Genomic DNA, 21,720 nt, shown 5'->3' on the forward strand with positions numbered 1-21,720 from the left:
AAGCAAACCAAAATATACCAGATCAGTTGTAAACATATACTGATAGAAGCTGGATGCTGGAGTAATTGTCTGCCACAATACACCAACACCAGCACAGTATCTGTAACCTGCTGTAGCACTAAGAACATGAAAATAAAACACGTTTCCCTTCTCACACAAATTTAGTCAGCCTTCTGGTGTATTAGTAGACCTGAAACAGTTCTCTCACAATGTTTCCCTTCTGGTGTATTAGTAGTCACACAAATTTCACACAAAGTCAGCCTTCTGGTGTATTAGTAGTCCTGAAACAGTTCTCTCACAATGTTTCCCTTCTCACACAAATTTAGTCAGCCTTCTGGTGTATTAGTAGTCCTGAAACAGTTCTCTCACAATGTTTCCCTTCTCACACAAATTTAGTCAGCCTTCTGGTGTATTAGTAGTCCTGAAACAGTACTCTCATAATGTATCCCTCCTCACACAAATTTAGTCAGCCTTCTGGTGTATTAGTAGTCCTGAAACAGTTCTCTCACAATGTTTCCCTTCTCACACAAATTTAGTCAGCCTTCTGGTGTATTAGTAGTCCTGAAACAGTTCTCTCATAATGTATCCCTCCTCACACATATTTAGTCAGCCTTCTGGTGTATTAGTAGTCCTGAAACACTGATCACAAACTCATGTCTTGGTCTCTGTTTTTGTGTGAGTAGGAAGGGCATAGGGAGCTCCAAGGAACTGATCAGCAATGCGTTCAGCCTCTCTCAAGCCACTCAGCAGTGCACCATGTACAGTGGCAGGATAGTTGCGGATGGTGTGTTCACCAGCGAAGAACATTCGTGGTTGAGTTCCTGGTTGTAGGGACACTGGGGTGGCCATCAAGTCATAGTCGTTTCCTGAATAAAAAAAACATGTGCAAATTTAATGCAACAGGTGAGACAACTACTAAAAACTTCACAAAAAGCTCACAATATTAATGTTATCTGATTGATAAATTTCTTTTAAATGCCAACCTAAGCATCTAAACAAATTATATTCAAATTATTTGTAAGACTAAAATGGGACTTCTGTGAAATATTTATGCAGATTGGGCAAGTTGTTAGCTAGTAATATTGTGATTAAAATAAAATAAAAGCATCAGTTATAAATTTGACCTTTCACCACATGATGTCATAAGGGGCATGTTTCCCAGTAGGCCCGATGTGTTTACACTACTGTGTTTTCTCAGGGAGCACATAAATAAAAATAATCTCGGAAACATCGTGTGTCAGGTTGTCATCATTGAAAATTTAATCTGTCATTTTTAAGTGTTTGATTTTGGTATTTAGATTTACATACATGTCAGATATGCGGAAAGTTCAGCAGTTTAGGACAGGTAAAAAAATCCTTAATCCTAATCCATGATGTATGTGTGTTGGCACTTGAAATGTAAGTGAAAATTTAAATGTAAATTCAAAAGGACAATACACACCTTTGGACAGAAAGGCCAAGTGAGCTTATTTTTCTATATAAACTATAGTAAATTTTCCCCCCTCCCCGGGGAGAAATTTGAGACCCTAGGGTCATAAAATTTACAATGTTTGAAATGCATTTGAAGGCCTTTCCATCAATGAAAAGTACTTGATTTTACCATCCCTTGGATTTGGGAAGATTTTTGAAATTTCAGTCTATTTGACCCATTTCTGGCCCTCACCAACAGCCTCTGGGGTCAGCCGAGGTCAATATGTGCATCTCATGAAACTGTCATTTAAAACTAATAATTTTAACCCCATTAAAACAATTTCCAAAAGAAAATAAATAATGTTCAAAAATGTAATTTTATATAAACTACAGTAAATTTTACCCCATCCACAGGAGGACATTCGAGACCCTGCGGTCATGAAATTCACAATTTTAGGAAAGCATCTGAAGGCTTTTCTATCCATGAAGAGTACTTGATTCTACCAAACCTGGCATTTGAGAAGAAGACGACATCCTATAATATACAAGGTCCGTCAGAGATGGGTTATGTTCCCTGATTGGGACAAAATTTAAGTAAAAAAATAACAAATGGCAATAACTCCTAAATTATGTAAAAGAGAGTGATGGTTCTGGTGCACTGATTTCTCCTTGCTGTGAGCAATCAAACTAGGAAGTTTTATGTAGATACTTCTTATAGCTTTTTGTAATGCTCTGGACAAAATTATGACTGATGGATGGTCAAAGCAGCGACCATATCCTCTCCCTTCGCGGAGCAAAATATTATATTATGATAAAATATTGCTTGACAGGCCTATAATGACCTATATATGACTTAATCTTGTATTACCTGAAGAGCCAGCAGCAACATATGAGTAGGATCCCCTGGCCCAGGGGTCAGCTCTCCACCGTGTCACTAGAGTCTCTTTAGGCTGCAGGTAAACAAAACAATATTTACAAATATGCAAAAGAGGGTAAGGAAAGGTGATTGGGCTTACACAATTGGGTAAGGGAAGATGATTGAGCTTACACAAGTGGGTAAGGGAAGGTGATTGGGCTTACACAAGTGGGTTAGGGAAGGTAACTGAGCTTACACAAGTGGGTAAGGGAAGGTGATTGGGCTTACACAAGTGGGTTAGGGAAGGTAACTGAGCTTACACAAGTGGGTAAGGGAAGGTGATTGGGCTTACACAAGTGGGTAAGGGAAGGTGACTGAGCTTATACAAGGGGGTAAGGGAAGGTGACTGAGCTTACACAAGTGAGTAAGGGAAGGTCATTGGGCTTACACAAGGGGGTAAGGGAATGTGATTGAGCTTACACAAGTGGGTAAAGGAACAGGGGGAATGTTTTTATAATATTTCAGCCTCTAACTTGGATATCTATGTTTTATGAGGTATGATTGGATGAGGGGTTCTCAAGGGAATAGGATCAAGGGTTTGATAATTTCAGTCTATCACCTGTGACATTGCCATGGTTTAAAAGGGCGGGGGTTAAGGAAAATGTTAAATAATTTCAGCTTCTCACCTGTGGCACAGCATTGTTGCCAAAAATTCCTTTAAGGACAGCAATAGAACGACCAACGATGACATCATCACTGACATTCTCCATAATGGCAGCAGCTTCCCCTGCCACCAGAGCCAGCAGTACAGGAGCTTTGTATAAGTTCCAGAACAGAAACAGCTCCCCACGACTTGCTGTCGTACTGCCCACATGACCAAACAGGTTTGCATTTGGATCCCAGAAAACACGGTCAAAACACAGTACAACCTGAGGATAATGTAGAGAAAGGTCTCCACTTTATCAAAACAAATTGTTACCAGAATCTCTCCTCCAAAAATCTCAGCTGACAATAAATCTGATCATTTGATGTTATTGCTTGATTCTTGATTGAATTAGTTTGAATTTGAAAATAACTTTAAATAATTTCAAATGTAATGAAAACTATGAAAAGTATGCAAGTCATTTTACTTTGTACACAAAACAGACAACACTATATTTAAAAATTCAGGAATTGTGTAATATGATTCCTAATTATCATGCAGACAACCATACCTTATTGAGATTTCCGAAGCCCATTCTTTGTATTGCTGCTGACTTCCAGTCCGGGAGAGGTGGAACAAACTGGACACTATTGAGACCGTTACCACGGATACACTCCTTCATTACGCCGAGGGGCAGTGTACACAATACAGCGTCTCCTTTCAGTGTCTGGGGACCTGTGTTGTTTTTGGCATTACTCACTACCAACTCCACTCCTTACGTTAATGAAAACATTTGATTTTATTATTAGAAATGCTAATATCACTATTGAAGAAACTGTAATGATGTTTTCTAAATTAAGACAAACTCGTTCAACAGATAACTTTCCTTACATTATATCAGTTGGTAAATCTTCAGAAAGTTTAAATAAGAATGTACTTCTTTTATGTTACATCTCAGGCATTAATCAAGATGAACTTTAAGAAGCTTTGTCAAGACTAGAGAGCAAAATAAGATCAGAGGGTTTGACCCGATTCCATAAATACAAACCCTTGCCTCACTGACCTGCTTAATATAGTCCAGATCAAAACATTTACAAAAATTTTGAATAGAGATATTCCCACTAACCATTTGGGTTACAGGTGACTTTGCGGACAGCAGTGTTAAGTTTAATGTCCACGCCTTCAGACAGTGCCACAGGAACACAGGAGTAGCCATTCCTCACTAGTCAGAAAATTTGATGTAAAAAGTTGAGTATCATAAGCAACAAGAGATATTACCATCAAGAAAGGTAGCCCAATTGTTATGTGAGTAGTCATTATCAATTTTCTATATAAGAATGGTGATTCATTTATCACTGTAGTTACCTGTTTATCAAGGGAGGCAACCCATTCTTTATCTCGGTTATTTCTTTCTTTCTCACACAAGAGACATGGAAGTTTCACATCAGTGATCTAGAATTTTGTATCTCTCCCTGTTTATAATGGTATATTACACAAGCCGTATGCGTTAAAGATTAAGCTTAGTCTCAAACTGACATTCTATAACATTTTGACGTTGAGTGATATTTTGTTCCAGAATATCAGCCAATGACTGGCAATACACATATGAAAAATGACATTTATCTCCTACAGGTTCTACTTTACCTGTGATATGACTTCCAGAAAACTCAAAGTCATCATCTTGGTCCCAGTGTTTCAATGATAACAGGGAAAGGGGTGTCGCATTCGCAAACTCTAAGTTGGCAAAATGCCAGTCAAGAATTTGTCTATCTCGGGATGACAAATACACGTCACTAGGAAAAGCAATGATAAGGGTTCAGTTTTTAAGTTAACAGTTTTAAAGTTACAATCATTACTGATACCATTAAAATGACCGATTTTGATCATCAAAATTTAGATACACAAATTGAAGATATTATGACCTTCACTTTTTGAAAACAATAGGAGGCAAAAAAGACTTCAACAGTTCTTTTGTAAATATAAAGTTATACTGTTGATGAATGAACTTATAATAAGTTTGTTATTCTTCAAATAACATTGTAGAACATACCTAGGAGGAGTACTCTCTATTTCTTGAAGTTTTTCTTCCATCTCTTTCTGCTGTGATTGTAATTGTTCATATTCCTGTGAAAGATCAACATTACTACAGTGTAACAGTAGGTTTTCTTGTTATGTGTCAGATAATGCAGGTCAAGGTGATAGATTATGTAGGTGTATGCATAATACAACACAATCCTGCTTGTTTTGTGGGTTTGCATCAAGACAATAAAATACTAATTTGACTTTTATACAACAAGACTCTCCTGGTATGATGATACGTCATCTATACAGATGATATAAAATATGAAGATTCAAAAAGTCTGATTTTTACTGGGGTGTGTACAGACAGTATAGAATACAAGATTCTGGTGGTCTGATGTCTAGTGGGGTGTGTACAGACGGTATAGAATACAAGATTCTAGTGGTCTGATGTCTAGTGGGGTGTGTACAGACAGTATAGAATACAGGATTCTGGTGGTCTGATGTCTAGTGGGGTGTGTACAGACAGTATAGAATACAAGATTCTGGTGGTCTGATGTCTAGTGGGGTGTGTACAGACAATATAGAATACAAGTTTCTGTGGTCTGATGTCTAGTGGGGTGTGTACAGACAGTATAGAATACAAGATTCTGGTGGTCTGATGTCTAGTGGGGTGTGTACAGACAGTATAGAATACAAGATTCTGGTGGTCTGATGTCTAGTGGGGTGTGTACAGACAGTATAGAATACAAGATTCTGGTGGTCTGATGTCTAGTGGGGTGTGTACAGACAGTATAGAATACAAGATTCTGTGGTCTGATGTCTAGTGGGGTGTGTACAGACAGTATAGAATACAAGATTCTGGTGGTCTGACGTCTAGTGGGGTGTGTACAGACAGTACAGAATACAAGATTCTGGTGGTCTGATGTCTAGTGGGGTGTGTACAGACAGTATAGAATACAAGATTCTGGTGGTCTGACGTCTAGTGGGGTGTGTACAGACAGTACAGAATACAAGATTCTGGTGGTCTGATGTCTAGTGGGGTGTGTACAGACAGTATAGAATACAAGTTTCTGTGGTCTGATGTCTAGTGGGGTGTGTACAGACAGTATAGAATACAAGATTCTGGTGGTCTGATGTCTAGTAGGGTGTGTACAGACGGTATAGAATACAAGATTCTGGTGGTCTGATGTCTAGTGGGGTGTGTACAGACAGTATAGAATACAAGATTCTGGTGGTCTGATGTCTAGTAGGGTGTGTACAGACAGTATAGAATACAAGATTCTGGTGGTCTGATGTCTAGTGGTGTGTGTACAGACAGTATAGAATACAAGTTTCTGTGGTCTGATGTCTAGTGGGGTGTGTACAGACAGCATAGAATAAAAGATTCTGGTGGTCTGATGTCTAGTGGGGTGTGTACAGACAGTATAGAATACAAGATTCTGGTGGTCTGATGTCTAGTGGGGTGTGTACAGACAGTTTGACATTAAAGGTAAAGATATACCTTACCTTACATGCAGAATTGAGGTCACGCAGTTTACTTTTGACAAGGAACTCTGCTGTGATATCACGAGGTGGTTTTACATCAGATGCTTCCTTCCACTGTCTATGTAACTCTTCCACCCTGTCCTTCACAGATAACATCTACAAAAGAGAAAAATCCACAATTTTCATATTATTATATTGTTGTTGGTATTGAAAAAAACATCATCATCATTAGCGTTTTTGAAATGTTTATATATAAAGTAGTGGTATAACTTACTGTTGTCTGATTTTTCTTGAGTTTCTCCTGCAGACTGATAATGGTCCTCTGTTGTTCACACTGTTTCTCCTTCACATGTTTTTCCTGCATCCTGTAAAAGATCAATAATTCCTAAACATTGCTTCTGAATACTGAATCTGTTGACATGCTAATGTACTTCAGTTTACCACGACAGTGCCAGTTTCTGCTGTGATCCCGTGAAGATAAACATATTGACAGCTATTAAGATACGTTAAGTTATAAATTTGATAACATCATAGGAAGTTTGACATGAGACTATACGTCATGTTGTATAAGACTATTGTGTTGTATAAGACTATAAGTCATGCTGTATAAGATTATAATTCATGTTGTATAAGACTATAAGTCATGTTGTATAAGAGTATTGTGTTGTATAAGACTATAAGTCATGCTGTATAAGACTATAAGTCATGCTGTATAAGACTATAAGTTATGTTGTATAAGACTATTATGTTGTATAAGACTATAAGTTATGTTGTATAAGACTATTATGATGTTGTATAAGACTATAAGTTATGTTTTATAAGACTTTTATGTTGTATTATACTATAAGTTATGTTGTATAAGACTATCATGTTGTATAAGACTATAAGTAATGTTGTATAAGACCATAAGTCATGTTGTATAAGACTATTGTGTTGTATAAGACTATAAGTCATGCTTTATAAGATTATAAGTCATGTTGTATAAGACTATAAGTCATGTTGTATAAGAGCATTGTGTTGTATAAGACTATAAGTCATGCTGTATAAGACTATAAGTTATGTTGTATAAGACTGTAAGTTATGTTGTATAAGACTGTAAGTTATGTTGTATAAGACTATTATGTTGTATAAGACTATAAGTTATGTTGTATAAGACTATTATGTTGTATAAGACTATAAGTCATGTTGTATAAGACTATAAGTCATGTTGTATAAGACTATAAGTCATGTTGTATAAGACTATTATGTTGTATAAGACTATAAGTCATGTTGTATAAGACTACAAGTTATGTTGTATAAGACTATAAGTCATGTTGTATAAGACTATTATGTTGTATAAGATTATAAGTCATGTTGTATAAGACTATAAGTCATGTTGTATAAGACTATTATGTTGTATAAGACTATAAGTCATGTTGTATAAGACTATAAGTTATGTTGTAAACTTACTTGATGACTGCCTCCAAAGCTTGCCCTAAGGATGCAGGTTTGCCATTCACAGAATTGAAATCAAGCTGATGAGAGAGATAGGAGGTGGACTCCAATAGCCTGTTAAATTCTCGTTCCACCATTTCATCCTTGTCCTTGGGCACCTGTACAACAGTGAAATAGGTAAGAAAACAAGTCTATATACAGAATGTCAGGGAGGCATTAACAGTCTTTAGGTAGTGTGTGTGTATTCTGGCTATTAAAGATAAAAAAATTAATCCTGGTGACTTTAGATTTTCCAATGAGTGCTTTTCAAAAAATACCAAAAACAAACATTCATTATAAAAATCAAGATGGCCATCTGTCAGATAAATCCCTGATAAATCCCAGATAAATCCAAAATCCATATTTAGATAATTTACAGTCACAAGCTAAGATAACTGCTTGCCCCATTCTGTTGCTTTCTGATCAGTTATAAAATCAAAGGGCACAACTAGGAACCAAGGAGAACTTACAGATATAATTCTAGAAAGATCCATTCAGTATTTCTCAAAAAATAGGTGTAACAATTTAATGACAGATGCAAGGTGAACCAGACTGTCCATCATCATCTGATGATGGTAAGCCAAAAGGTAGAAGATGTTCAGTAGAAAACAGACTGACCGTTCCTCCATTGGTCTCATAAAGAGGACATTTCTGTTTGATCTTGTGCAGTTCCATGTTGATTTGTCGACTCATAACAGTGATAGGATTCCCACCTGAAAATAAGAAACATTTGTCAACCTCACAGACATTTAAAAGCAGTTTTCATTTCAGTAATAACTACCATAACTTTAGTATGCAAATATGGTACCTACACCCATCTTTGTATCACAAAAACAAAAGATTCAAAAATCACGCCCTCCTTACGACCATGAGCCTTCACGTCATGAACATAAGAGTTATCTCCCTTCCTCTTATCTTTATGGCTACCAGAGTGGGCGGATGTGCTATAATCTAGCTGAGTGCCTTCCTTTCCTTATAGCTTGAGTTTCGTTTATAGCCGAGTAATTAGTTTATTGGCTTTTTGCTTTAAACCCATCTGTAACAATAATAATCTTTTGCAGACTTTTATTAATTAATTATCCTGCTTTTTAGGCCTTTATTCAGCCTGCTTTTGTTCGGCCTTTGTTCGGCCATTGTTATACTCCACGTACCGCGCGCGTGACCACGTGTTTTGCGCCGTTCGGTTTTTTTGCTATTTTTCGGTCGTATTATTTGTTTGACCGCCTTTTTTGTTTAGCTATTTTATGATCGTTAGCTTTTGCTTCCGTTTGTATCTAATTTTTGGAGTTGTGTTTTTTCACTCCATTTAGTTTTTGTTACGTTTATTTGTGTTAATAACTGTTGTTATTTGCTTATCGTAACAATTATGGCTAGTTCAGGGCTACATCGTGGTTCGGCACACGGGTGTTCTCATTTCTATGGAGTGCAGGACCCCCATGATGCCTGTCCCTTATGCTGGCCTTGCAGTGAGACCCCGCCGTGCGAACTTTGTTTGCACGCCGGGTCCGCTGTAAAGATTCCCCTGTCCAGTCGGCGAACTTCTCGCCAAAAGAGGGATTCGTCCTCATCTTCCGGTAAGAGAGGTAAGCCATCCAGGCCATCTACCCCGGTCCTGAGCCGGTGGGTGAGGTTGTCACTGTTTGGGGTGTTCTCGCTCTGAGCTCCGCCCTCGAGCAGGGGGTGGCTCCCCCTGTCCAGGCGTGTCCTGGTGTAGGGGGGGAGCAGTCCGACCCTGACTCAGCAAAGTCTTGGGTCGAATCGGCCGATAGCTCCCAACACCTGGCGGTGCTACCATCGGAAAGGGACTTCTGGTCACAGGTCTCTGATTCTTTCAGGGACCTCGGCACGCCAGGTGGCATTGTTGGTGGAGGCCGTCTTGAGTCCGGACCGTTACCTTCGGGTATAGGGTCAGGGGCCACCGACTTTTTGACAGGGTTGTCAGTGGCTACAGGGATTAGTGACACTGAGTTCACTAATCCTAGTGTTAGTGCGGGGCCTGGGTTCCTACCCTCACAGGTCTCTGAATCTGGGGTTTTTCGCTCAAGTCCAGATTTTCCGATGCAGGGTTTCCCAGGGGGCTTCCCCCAGGGATTTGGGGCCCCAGGTCAGGCTTCCGGTTTCCGGTCGCCTTTCCCCCCTGGCTCGGGGTGTAGGGGTGCCTGCGGGCACTCAATCCCGGACTGCCCAGGCCAACCTGCGGATGGTTCCGGGAACCAGCAGTTACCCAGCGGTTATGGGCTCAGCCCGTACATGGCTGGGTTTCCACCTGGTGGGAATGGAGGTTCATCCTGGTCCTTTGGACAGGTTGTCCAGCCCCAGGCTCAGACAGGCCAGTTTAGCAGTTCTGAATCCCCCAAACGTTCTGCTACTTCGGGGGCCATTTCGGGCCGGTCCTAAAAAGGTTCGCGGGACCTTTAGGACTTCTGTCTCCCGCCCGGACCCGTCGGTCTCCTGTCCTCAGGGGTTGGCTTCCAAGCCTACAGCTACGGCTATTAGACGTTCTATGTCTAAACGCCGTATAGAGGAGTCCCCCTCTCCGGAGAGGGCTCCTCTGGCTGCCCCTGTTCCTTCCAGGGCGACTTCGGTCGCTAGCGAGGAGGAGATGGACGTTGAGGGCGTGGGCATGGCAGAGGATGATGATGTGATCCATCTGTCTCCTGGGTGCTCGGCGATTGATCCGTCCGAGTCATCTGAAGATGACCCTTCCGACCAAGAGGGTTCCCAGGGGGTAGGGGGCTCCGAGATTGCTGAAACCGAGGCTCATTATGTTCTTTCGGGGATGCAGGCCCTACGGGCCGACATTTCCCAGATTCTCGGGGTGGAGGTATGCCCACTGCCTTCTGCATCGTCGGTGCCTGAATCCATCACCCTTCTAAGTTCTTTGGTGGCTCCTCGGGCTTCCGTTCGAACTGATCGGACTCTACCAGAAGGCACTATTGTGTCTTCGGCTCTGGCCACCACCCGAGCTCGGGTCTTAGAGAAGAATTCTTCCTCTACCCGCACCCCAGGGTTTGCCGGTCTGCAGCTCGGTGTTGGTGATTTGTCAGAGGCTTCTACCGCTGACTACGCCACACATGACGGGCAACTGGCTCCTCAAACAGCATAGCTGGAGTCAAGAGAGCTGGCTGCCTGGCCCGGCAAATCAGTGGACCAGGTGGTGCTCGAGGCCAGAGAGCACCACAGGATGGAGAAGATGTTGCACCTTTCCATCCAAGTTCTGTCGTATATAGACTTCCTGACAGTGAGTCTATACAAGGTATCTGACTTGCCTGAGGGTCGGGTACCAGAGACAGAACAGTCCGACATTCAGGACAGACTCACAACTGCCCTGAACGCGGCGTTGAGGGAATCGGCGGCTTTACAGGTCTCCATGCTCGCCAATGTCGTGTTGGCTAGGCGATTTTCAGTCTTGAAAAATCGCCCAGTCGAGGAACCTTATCTTTCCCGCCTGTTGACTGCCCCCTTCTCTGTCTCTACCCTGTTCGGGGGAGATCTCCTGTCTGTTCAAAAGGATATGAAGGAGGACTCGGTCGCCTCAGCACTTTTGATGAAGAAGTTTCATTCCGAGAAGGCCAGCGCCTCGCAGCGGTCAGCGCCTCCCAAGAAGAAGGCTAAGTTTTCGGCTGGGCAGGCTTCTGCTCAGCCCAAATCACAGCCATGCTTCAAGGGCAATAAAGGGAAAGATAAGAAGGGTAAGAAACCTCCTGGGGGCAAGAAGAAGGGCTCCTGACTCTTTCTTCTCCATGGCCGAGACAGAACAGGGGTCTGGCGGGGTGGACGGCGGTCCTCCCGTTCAGGTCTCTTGTCCGCCTCCCGCAGGCTCAGGCTCCGGATGGGCGGACGATTCGCTGGTTTGGCAGGGACTCGATCTGCCCCATCTGGAACTTCCTGTGGGCGGGCGTCTCTCCGCTGTCCTGCCTCAGTGGCAGGAAATTACGGAGGACGCGTGGGCGTTGTCGGTGGTCAAGGAGGGTCTAGGTATCCCCCTTCTTCGAGATCCGCCTCTTACCGCCCAGCCGATTTTCTTTCCTCCTCCAGGGGATTTGGAAAAGGCTCGGATGATCCAGATGGAAGTAAAGACCATGCTTGCAAAGGGCGCGGTAGAGGAGATTCTTATGTCGGAAATCACTCCCGGTTTCTATTCCCGAATGTTTCTCTTTCGGAAGAAGTCCGGGCATGGCGTCCGATAGATCTCAGTGCCTTCAACAGGCACGTAGATTCTCCTCACTTCAAGATGGAGACCCCATGGGGCATCATGGCCTCCGTGAGGGACGGAATGTGGGCAACTTCGGTAGATCTGAAGGACGCCTATTTCCATATCCCCATCAAGAAGTCAGCACGGAAGTTCCTCCGTTTCACGTGCAACGGCAAGGTCTTCCAATTCCGGGCCATGCCCTTCGGGCTGACGACAGCTCCTTTGGTATTCACCAAGCTGCTGCAGGTAGTCGTAGGATTCCTTCACTCTCGCGGAATAGACATCCACATCTATTTTGACGACTCCCTCATGCTTCACAGGGTGAGGGAATAATTAGTTGAGGATACCCGGCTGGTCCTGAAAGTCTTGCTCAGTGTCGACTTTATTCCTTCCAGAGAGAAGTCAGAGGTTTCCCTATCTCAGGACTTCGTCTTCCTGGGGATCCGTTTCGATACGGTTCTGGGCATAGCCCTACCACCGGTGGAGAAGTTTGAGAAGGCCAGGGCTCTAGCTTTGTCCTTCAACGAACGGTCGCAGGTCCAGATGTGTTGGTTCCTCAGTTTTCTGGTGTATCTAACCGCTCTGGCAGATGTGGTCCCCCTTGGGAGGCTTCACATCAGACCTCTCCAGATGTTCCTCCTGTCCAACTGGGTTCCGTCATCCAGGAAGTGGGAGGCAAGGATAACTAACTCAGTCGGTCAGGAAGTTCGCTCGCTGGTGGACCATTCGGGAGAATGTTCTCCGCGGGGTTCCTCTGACCAAGCCTGTCCCCTCAATGACTCTGTTTACGGATGCTTCCATGGTCTGGGGATCAGCTCTCGGAGCACATCAATGTGCTCGAGATGCCGTCTACCAGTCAAGATGGAAGATCTTCTGTGATTGGTGTGTCTGAAGGGAGGTTGATCCATTCGAAGCCTCTGTTCAGCTGATTGCAGATTTCCAACTCTCTCTGTTTAGGGACCGCAATCTGGTACCTGGCACTATTGCAGCTGGCCCCGCAGTGGAATTTAGCCTTGGTGCTTGATTCCCTGATGAGGTCACCTTATGAGCCTATGGAGTCTGCTCCTTTGAAGTTTCTGAATTTCAAGGCAGTCTTCCTTTTGGCTCTGGCCTCTGGACGTAGGAGGAGCAAAGTGCACGCCTTGTCGTCACTTCCTTCTTGCCTCCGTTGGTCCAGAGGCTACATTGCCATTACTCTCCTTACTGATCCTTCGTTCCTTGCGAAGAATCAGGCCCCGGGGTGCTCCCCCGATCCCATCAAGATTCCGGCTTTGACTAGCTCAGAGGAGAGGGATAGATTGCTTTGTCCCTGTAGGGCTCTTAGGTTTAAGGGGGGGGGGGGCTCCAGATCCCGTCTGTTTTTGCCCATCAAACAGGGACAGCGAGACATCTCCTCCCAGTCGGTGTCTAGGTGGGTATGCCAGGTCATTAAGTATGCTTATGAGCACTCGGATGACCAGGCTCGGGTGAGGGTGAGAGTGCGGGCTCATGAGGTAAGGGCCCTCACTGCATCCTGGGCCGTCCTTAATGGATCCTCCTTTCAGGAGGTCATGTCTGCTGCCTTCTGGCAGGGTAGGGATACGTTCACAGATTTTTATCTGCAATCCCTAGCTTCCCACTCAGGTTTGTATTCTGTGGGGCCTCTGGTGGTTGCACAGTCTGTGGCCTATCCTCCCCTCTTCCTATCTGCCTGGCTGCCCCTCTGCGGGTGCCCATAAAGGCTAAGAGGAAGGGAGATAACTCTTTATGTTCATGACATGAAGGCTCATGGTCGTAGGGAGGGCGGGATTTTTTAATCTTTTGCTTTTGGGATACATAGATGGGTGTAGGTACCATATTTGCATACTAAAGTTATGGTAAGTATTACCTCCTGAAAATTGGTTTTACATTAAAAAATCTCAAGTTAAATCATACCTAACTAAGCTCAGTTCTAATCTTTGGATAGGATGCTCCAGTATATATTATACACCCATCACCTCCCCTAGAGAAACAATCTAATCTGAATTCATCATCACCATATAACCTTAAGAGTAGCAGAGGGCTGCATATTTGGATTGTTTGACAAAAGCCTTGCTATAAAAAGGTGGAGGATTTAATGGTCAAGGTGAATATTTTTAATTTATATGTTATATCAATTTTATACCCTGTACATGTAACACTATAATAAATATTGTACAATTCGTGATCATTTACCAAGACCAGTGACGACCATGGCCCCAAGATCAGCTACATAGTTGCCTTTACGAAAAGTGGCCACTCTCCCACCAACTCGATCCTGTAAAGATAATGTTCAAGATGTGAGTAAAGTAATCTCAGTGTAGTATCAAAATATTCTAAAAGTTCACTTAAACTGTCTTTACCGTGTTAAACATGTTTCAAGAAAAGAATATCAATTATATCTTATACACGAAGAGAAGCCTCTGCAACAGAGGCGAAATTAGTCGACAATAAGGTCAACACCCTCGTAATCAGCAAGGCGTGAGTATGTTGTGATTATTAGCCTCTTAGTATACACTTCTTAGTCTTTGTTCAATCGCCCTTCATACATTTAGAGTATCCATACTGACAGTGAAGTACCCACCTAACACCCACTTCACTGATATTGGCTCCTTTCTTCCAAAGTTAATTATATCTTTTTTACAGAAATCTTCATTGAATATAACACATCCCTATCAAGTCAGCCAAAAACACTGACAGTTACACTATAAATTGGAGGATGATCACTGCTTCAGGAAATATTTAGGTTTTTTTCAATATCCACAAAAAAAATATAATTTATGTTTTCATTATATAAGGATTGGAGATTCAAGTACAATACCTTCCATCCCAAAAACTTACACGAGCTTCAAGCACAATAACTTCCATCCCAAAGGACATGAGCTGGCGAGCAGCAGTTAATCCAGCGATTCCAGCCCCAATGATGAGTACTCTCCCATGCTTCTTCACTGTACAAAATTTTGGGAAAAAGAACTCAATGTTTATGTAAACAAAAGGCACTTCAGTCCTGAATGTAAATTACATTACATCAACAATGACTTTCAGTTGTTAAAGATCAGAAGACATTACCGATGAATTTCTGTTAACAAGAAGGACATCAGGAACTTGTGTATAACACCACACACTAACAGGACAAATGATTTGACTTTAAAAGGATATAAGATCACATTTTCTAGAAGAAGATCCCTACCAGGTAATGGTTTTAGGCGCTTGTACACTCCAAAGTTTATGTAACCAAACCGTTCCAGGTAAGCATGTACTCTCATCACCAAGGGACCATCACCTACAGAGAAAGTCAAACCAAGGAATTACTGGACACAGGATCTTAACAATTCAAATTATAGTAATGAATTTCACATATTTTAACATCAATCAGCCAAAACTCATATTTATTTCAAAACAATACATATACCAGTTGAAAGTACAATGCTGATATGAATAAAGACTGGCAGAAAAATCAAAGCAAAATAATTGTTTATTTGCTACAAATTGTATCCCTATCAACTATAACTATCATTTTCAAACAATTCATGTATTTACATTAACATATCATTTTTGTATATGAAGCAAAATTGTATTTAAATTTCCCATTTGACCAAATCCCAACATTAAGATCAACTTTGCGAACCACTAAAATAAAGGTGTAAATGTGTTTATACAAATTCTTGATATTTACTTGTTAAATATAAAAGTAACTTTTTGTTTGGAATTTTAAGATGTTTTTTTCACATTAATGTCTAATTGATACAGTTCTGAATCAAATTGCTTTGTTCACCACTTGGTCATAACAAAACAAAACATGTACATACTGTTGTAAGGAGCCTCAATCTGGGGCAAGGCATTTTCGAATGTCAGCTGCTGTTTAGGATTCTCCAACCAAAGCTGAATCTGTAAGAAGTACAGAGAATTATAGATGAAAAGATGAAAATTATAGACTAACAGCTGAAAATTATAGAGATATACTTGAAAATCATAGACATACAATAATTGACAAACATGTGAGAATTATTAACATGTATGCAGGTGAGACTAAAAGACATGTGCACAGGTGAGACTTATAGACATGTAGACAGGTGAGACTTATAGACATGTATACAGGTTAGACTTATATAATATAAGTAATGATTTGACAATTGTGTCACATGAAACTGTTACCAGTTTCTTGAAAAATCAGATTTTCGCAATTACCTGTCTGTTCCTCAGATACAGGAACATTTTCTGTGACTGAGGTGGACCTTGAAACACATACCTGTCTGTTTCTAAGATACAGGAACACTTTCTGTGACTGAGGTGGACCTTGGATTATATCTGGGAAGCAGGCTGCCTCTTGGGAAGTCATCTTGTCAAAAGGAAGGCGACTCTGAAATGCTGCTCCTTCAAGACCTGTAAAAATTATCCACATAAATGTGACATTAACTGACATACAGGTGATAATATTTGATAAACATGTGAAGGTGTTGTTTACTAGTAACACAACCTTCAATTCCATGATAAACTTTCATTTCATGGAAGTCAGCAAATAATGCAGCACATCTTATCAAACATCAAACTCAATCACCATCAAACGTCATGAATGTGGAGTTAACATGTTCGATATTTCAAGAGGATTCATGTCATCAACTGAGACAGCTGTAGGTTGCCACCATATTTTCAGCCACACAGTAATTTGTCATCGGTTAATCGGTCAATGAATGTTTCACAACAAATTTTGTCAAGTCCAGTAGCAAGCAGTGTTCTGGAGTTCACAAATGTGATTTCGTCATTGGCATCTCATATCACTTATGACTCTTTCTCTCATAGCTGAACAGATGCAACATCGATGCATACTGATGCATAAGACAGCTGTTGTAAACAGTTACAGGTCGTGCCTACCTATAAAATCTTAAGTTTATTAGTATGCAGTAATTGTAATGTGAATATCACACTGTGAACTGTCTGCATTTACAATAGAACAGGAAGTAAATGTCTTCCCAAAACTTTGTTTACAAAAGCGAGGTGATTAATATTTCTGATATCTGAGCACTATATCAGTAATAGTACCATCCATGTTGATGAACTCTAATTTTGTGATTAACAAGTGTCCTCCATTCATTAAGAGAAATCTCACATCCTATTGAATATTAATATTTTGTGATTAACATGTGAGGTTTCCCCTATTCATTAAGAGAAATCTCACATCCTATTGAATATTAATATTTTGTGATTAACAAGTGATGTTTCCCCTATTCATTAAGAGAATTCCCACATACTATTGAATATTAATATTTTGTGATTAACATGTGATGTGTCCTCCATTCATTAAGAGAAATTTCATATCCTATTGAATATTAATGTTTTAAGTTTTATAATTCAGTCTAAAGTATTTACTTTAAACCTGAACAGAATTTTATGGCGTAATAGTTCATTCAGGCCTCGTTATGTAATCTTGACAAGTCTGTGTGGGGATCCATGTGCCTTTGTATATATGCAGAATGTGTTGAGTTTGGAATGTGTGTGTGATCTAAGTATTTCATATTCTATTAATACATAAGTGTTCAAGTTTATACTGTGTCTGTAATGTGCATATTCCAGGTATTGTGGGGTGTTCAACTATCAAGCACGTGACAAACATCGTCAGAAATTTTCAAACCATTAATTAAGCATAAACCTTGACAATGATTTCATTGACACATTTCCTAAAGGAAGGTAGATTACAATTATATCTAAGATGATATTTTGCTGATCATTCTAAAAGCTCAATGACCATTGTTTATTTTTAGAACCCATAGGTCTTACTGCTTTGGACAATTTTCTTAACCTATGGATGAATAACCTTCGTAGTTTGTACAAGTAAAATCACTTTCATTTTACACTGTAATACATCAACAAGAATGCTTATGTATACGTCAAATGATGTGACAAAATTGCAGTGTGGATGTTGAGCACAGAGACTGTACATAATATGAACACTTTGAAGGAGTTACACTGTTGATAAAGATACTTATATATGATGTATAATTGACATATTTCTAATAAGCATTGTAATGTATATATGTAATTAGTGTAAGAAAATGAATCAATTAAAACCTTGAAGAATTTAATCAGTTGTTATTACCAGTAGGGTCATCATTTTCACTTTCATCAGCAGGCTCTGGGTCGACATCAACTTTGGGGGCAGCAGGAGGGGGAACTGATTTTTCTGGTTTGTCTTTCTTCTCTTCTTCAGAATAGTACTCATCTTCAGAAATGTTAGCAAGCTGCTCATCCATTTCTTTGTATTCAACCTGTCATCAGAAAAAAACATTGATTAAAATGTGTCTCAATCCCACATGCCTTACATCATCACAGGTAGCTCATCATTTTTATCATTACATATATATACATATAGATATATATATATATTTAAAGCTATATACCTTGTAGCACACTATAACATCTTCCAACATCTATTTGATCAAACTTTTCATTTGTACAAACAAAACATGTCAAATTTACTGCTTCAATAAGTGTCATATTTATCTCTTAATATCTAGGTTATGTGCTTCATACATAATGTATTTAAAACAAAAAAAAACATTGTTAATACATTTACTAGGTACCATTCTTCTGCACATTTTAAAAGTCAAATCATTTTTTGAATTCATGTAAAATATCATAAACTTTTTAAGTAATGGTTGTTACCAGAGAACAGCTAATATGATTATACATTAAAACCCTACTTACTCAAACCTCTTAAATACTTGCCATTTGTTGAACTTATTGCTAGGTCCTGATTTTTTATCCATGTATTCTTCCTTACTTAACCTCAGATTCCTTGAACCATTATTTCTTGAATACTCTACATTCCTTTAACTCATTTAAATAACCTCATCCCCTAAATGCTCATATTTTCACCCACTATCCATCTAGTGGGCTTCACATGTTCCGGGCAAAACCAGCAGACATATAGTAATAATACACTACTCTTATCATCCTGAGCTTGTTGCGATTAATTTTTATCTTTTATTTAAATAATTACATAATTTGTGTGTCCTATCATTTACTGAAAAAAGGCTTTCTACTAACAACGGTTTATTAGATTTTCCTCTTCCTGGTTATTACAGTCATTTTACGTCAGATTGTATAGGTGGTTGAGTGTATGTGTACGTAAAAAATAACATACCCTCAAAGTGTCGCCCAGATTTAGAGCTGCCTACTGCCCGTTTTGTTAGGGTTGAATTGAAATTTGTGGGTACCTCAGTACTTTTTGGTACCTTTTACTAACCCTATAACTCCCCTGTTGTTCTATGGGATCATATCTCACGGTCTGTTGAGCTTGCTTGAAATTCATCCGTGTGAAGTTATTGTATCAACTGGTGAATGTCAACTTCTTAACTGTTAACCAATCAGTTGCACACCTACATGAATTCTTGAAAACTTTTGAGTTATCCTAAATAGTATCATCTTATTAATTCTATACTGACATTCCCTCATCCATTCTGGATGTTATTTGTGTTAATAACCCTTACTTGACAGATAAAAGCTCTGTTGGGGAAATTTTTCTAGACCAGCTTGTTAAGTATCATTACCTTGTTTTTTCATTCTTAACTTAATTGTACCAAAAGGAAGTGCTCGCTTAGACGAAACATTTGATTGTATGACCAAGGGATTATGACAAATATAGAGAGAAACTCTCTAATGTTGACTAGGATTCTGTTTTATAAATTGATGATATAGATGCCTCTGTTGATAATGTTACTGTATTATTTCATAATCATTAATTTGAAAACAGAAAAGACTGTCTAGATTAGCTAAAATATCAGGAACCGTACATGATTGGGGTAAGTATAAAAGAATAAGAAACAAGTGTAATATGTAATGCTAAATCAAAATATGTTCCTTAACTTTGTGCATTACTCTGTAATATTATGTGGAAAGTCTTGGTGGAATACAGTAAGTAAATTAATGTTTAATTCTAGTAAAACATGTAATTTACCAACCATCGTTACTGATACTTCTATTATTACTGATGACAATGTAAAGGCTAATACGTTTAATTCTTCTGTCTCAAACCAACAGCTGATAATTCCAATGCGGAACTCCCTCCTGACAACAACGAACCCATGCTTACTTGTACATACAATGATATGAACGACATTATTTTTTTTTCTAACCTTAATTTTTTTTTAATTAAAAGTAAAAATCGCAATTCCAAATCCTCAAATTCATTCAAACTCAGCGTGAGACAGAAAAAAACATACCATCTTCTAACAAATACATTTATGTATACATAAATTTACAATCATGATAACATCAGTATGCTTATTTTTTATCAATCAATATCAAAAGACAACACCGATGCACTACAACAGTCAAGTAAATAAATGCGGTAACGTGCTTTTACCCTGGCCCGTTTCCGTCTGCTGGTTCGCCTTGCTTCACTGTCATCTCCCTCTTCATCCGCTCCCTGTCGTTTCTTTTCTTTGTCCTTCTCTTCCATTCTTTATCTTGCGTCAGAAAGGTGAGTTTGAAATATTTCAATACTTTTGAGGAAAAAAGAAGCACTGCCTATGTAAACGCTAAAAACACAAAAGGATCTCCAGACATACAAGCGGAAGCACCGAAGCATAAATAATAGTGGAGCCGGTGACGGTGACGGCACTGTGTTAAATACGGAACATGTGTGTGTCGTACTAAAAGTTAACTTTTAATATGAAATAGGCCCTGCCTAAAAACGAGCGGAGGTTGGTCAACGAGATGCACATTTTGAACTGATGTTTGTACGGAAGCGTGTTTTTAGCATTTGTTTTATTTTTCGAAAGATTATATCAAAACATCGGCACATACACATGTACCGAGTACTGATGAATCATCATCATCGTCGTCGTCGTCGTCTTCTAGAAAACAATGCATCATTATGATCAGGCGGTGGTTTGGTGGCACAGTTGTAACACACTTGTATTTCACCTAGCCGTCCGGGGTTCGACTTCCTGAAAGGATACAGGTTTCCTCCCACACTTGGACCCGTCGCATTCTTACAAGTGTGATTTTTATAATTTGAAATAATTCAGTTTCCATATGTAGATAAGTCATGCGCATAAAATCATGCAACATGAAAACAGACAAAGAAGAACAAAACAAAATAAGACAAGATAAAGCAAAGCGGGACATTATCCCCGAGACCCCCTGTTTAAAGGAAAGACATACAACTAAATATATATACACAAGTAAAAGTTTTTGATTTTGCATAACGTTAACTTTTTCTGTATGTTTTTTAAAACAATTTTCTTTATATTATCACTTTCAAATTGAGAACTTCTGCTAGAACACTTACTTGATGACTGCTTCGTAATTAGGCCAATCTGTTTCCATGGTGACAAAAAGTATTTAAATGGCGAACTTCTCCATAGCAAAAGATACTATTAGCTTAATAAGTGTAAAAAAAGTTTTAAGCAATCATCTTGAACGGCTTCAGAGCATTGACCCAGAAAAACTGAAATTTGTGATGAGGGTCATCAGTGGCTATGGTAACTGAAAATGTAAAAATAAAATCTTTGACAAGTTATCTATATTATAAAATGATAAAAAATCTTAAAAATAAATGTATGAGAGTTTCCCTTTCAGAATTACAGAGATTGCAGAGAGGACTACCTATCATCTTTGCTCTAAAAAAGAAATGAG

At 39.7% G+C, this 21,720-nt stretch overlaps 1 protein-coding gene across 2 annotated transcripts; it reads right to left on the reverse strand.

Annotated features, from left to right (window-relative positions):
• Window positions 1-261: 261 nt before the first annotated feature.
• LOC132554677 (lysine-specific histone demethylase 1A-like) lies at window positions 262-20,639 on the reverse strand. 2 transcript variants are annotated; one of them, XM_060218989.1, is made up of 18 exons: window positions 20,444-20,639; window positions 18,176-18,344; window positions 16,331-16,464; window positions 15,891-15,969; window positions 15,272-15,364; window positions 14,923-15,029; window positions 14,278-14,359; window positions 8,508-8,602; window positions 7,866-8,008; window positions 6,691-6,781; window positions 6,438-6,572; window positions 4,960-5,033; window positions 4,554-4,702; window positions 4,036-4,131; window positions 3,481-3,683; window positions 2,953-3,195; window positions 2,279-2,360; window positions 262-866 (listed from the first exon to the last, which is right to left on the reverse strand). In XM_060218989.1, exons 1-18 carry the CDS (start codon window positions 20,537-20,539, stop codon window positions 652-654), a joined length of 2,286 nt encoding a protein of 761 aa, XP_060074972.1. In that variant the 5' UTR covers window positions 20,540-20,639; the 3' UTR covers window positions 262-651. The 2 variants fall into 2 exon arrangements, with proteins under 2 accessions (XP_060074972.1, XP_060074971.1); XM_060218988.1 differs by having other exon boundaries at window positions 20,438-20,639.
• Window positions 20,640-21,720: the final 1,081 nt, after the last annotated feature.

This window comes from Ylistrum balloti, unplaced genomic scaffold (assembly GCF_031769215.1).
Source record: "Ylistrum balloti isolate Yb309-2 unplaced genomic scaffold, AGI_CSIRO_Ybal_v1 Utg370422, whole genome shotgun sequence".
Lineage (NCBI taxonomy): Eukaryota > Metazoa > Mollusca > Bivalvia > Pectinida > Pectinidae > Ylistrum > Ylistrum balloti.

Excerpts from the sequence above, each read along its gene's own strand:
- LOC132554677 (XM_060218988.1), bottom strand. The coding sequence starts at position 20,539 with ATGGAAGAGAAGGACAAAGAAAAGAAACGACAGGGAGCGGATGAAGAG. Across the intron at positions 16,465-18,175 it reads TGAAAATGATGACCCTACTG|GTCTTGAAGGAGCAGCATTT; the intron begins GTAATAACAACT and ends TAATTTTTACAG. Across the intron at positions 2,361-2,952 it reads GCAACAATGCTGTGCCACAG|CCTAAAGAGACTCTAGTGAC; the intron begins GTGAGAAGCTGA and ends GTTTACCTGCAG.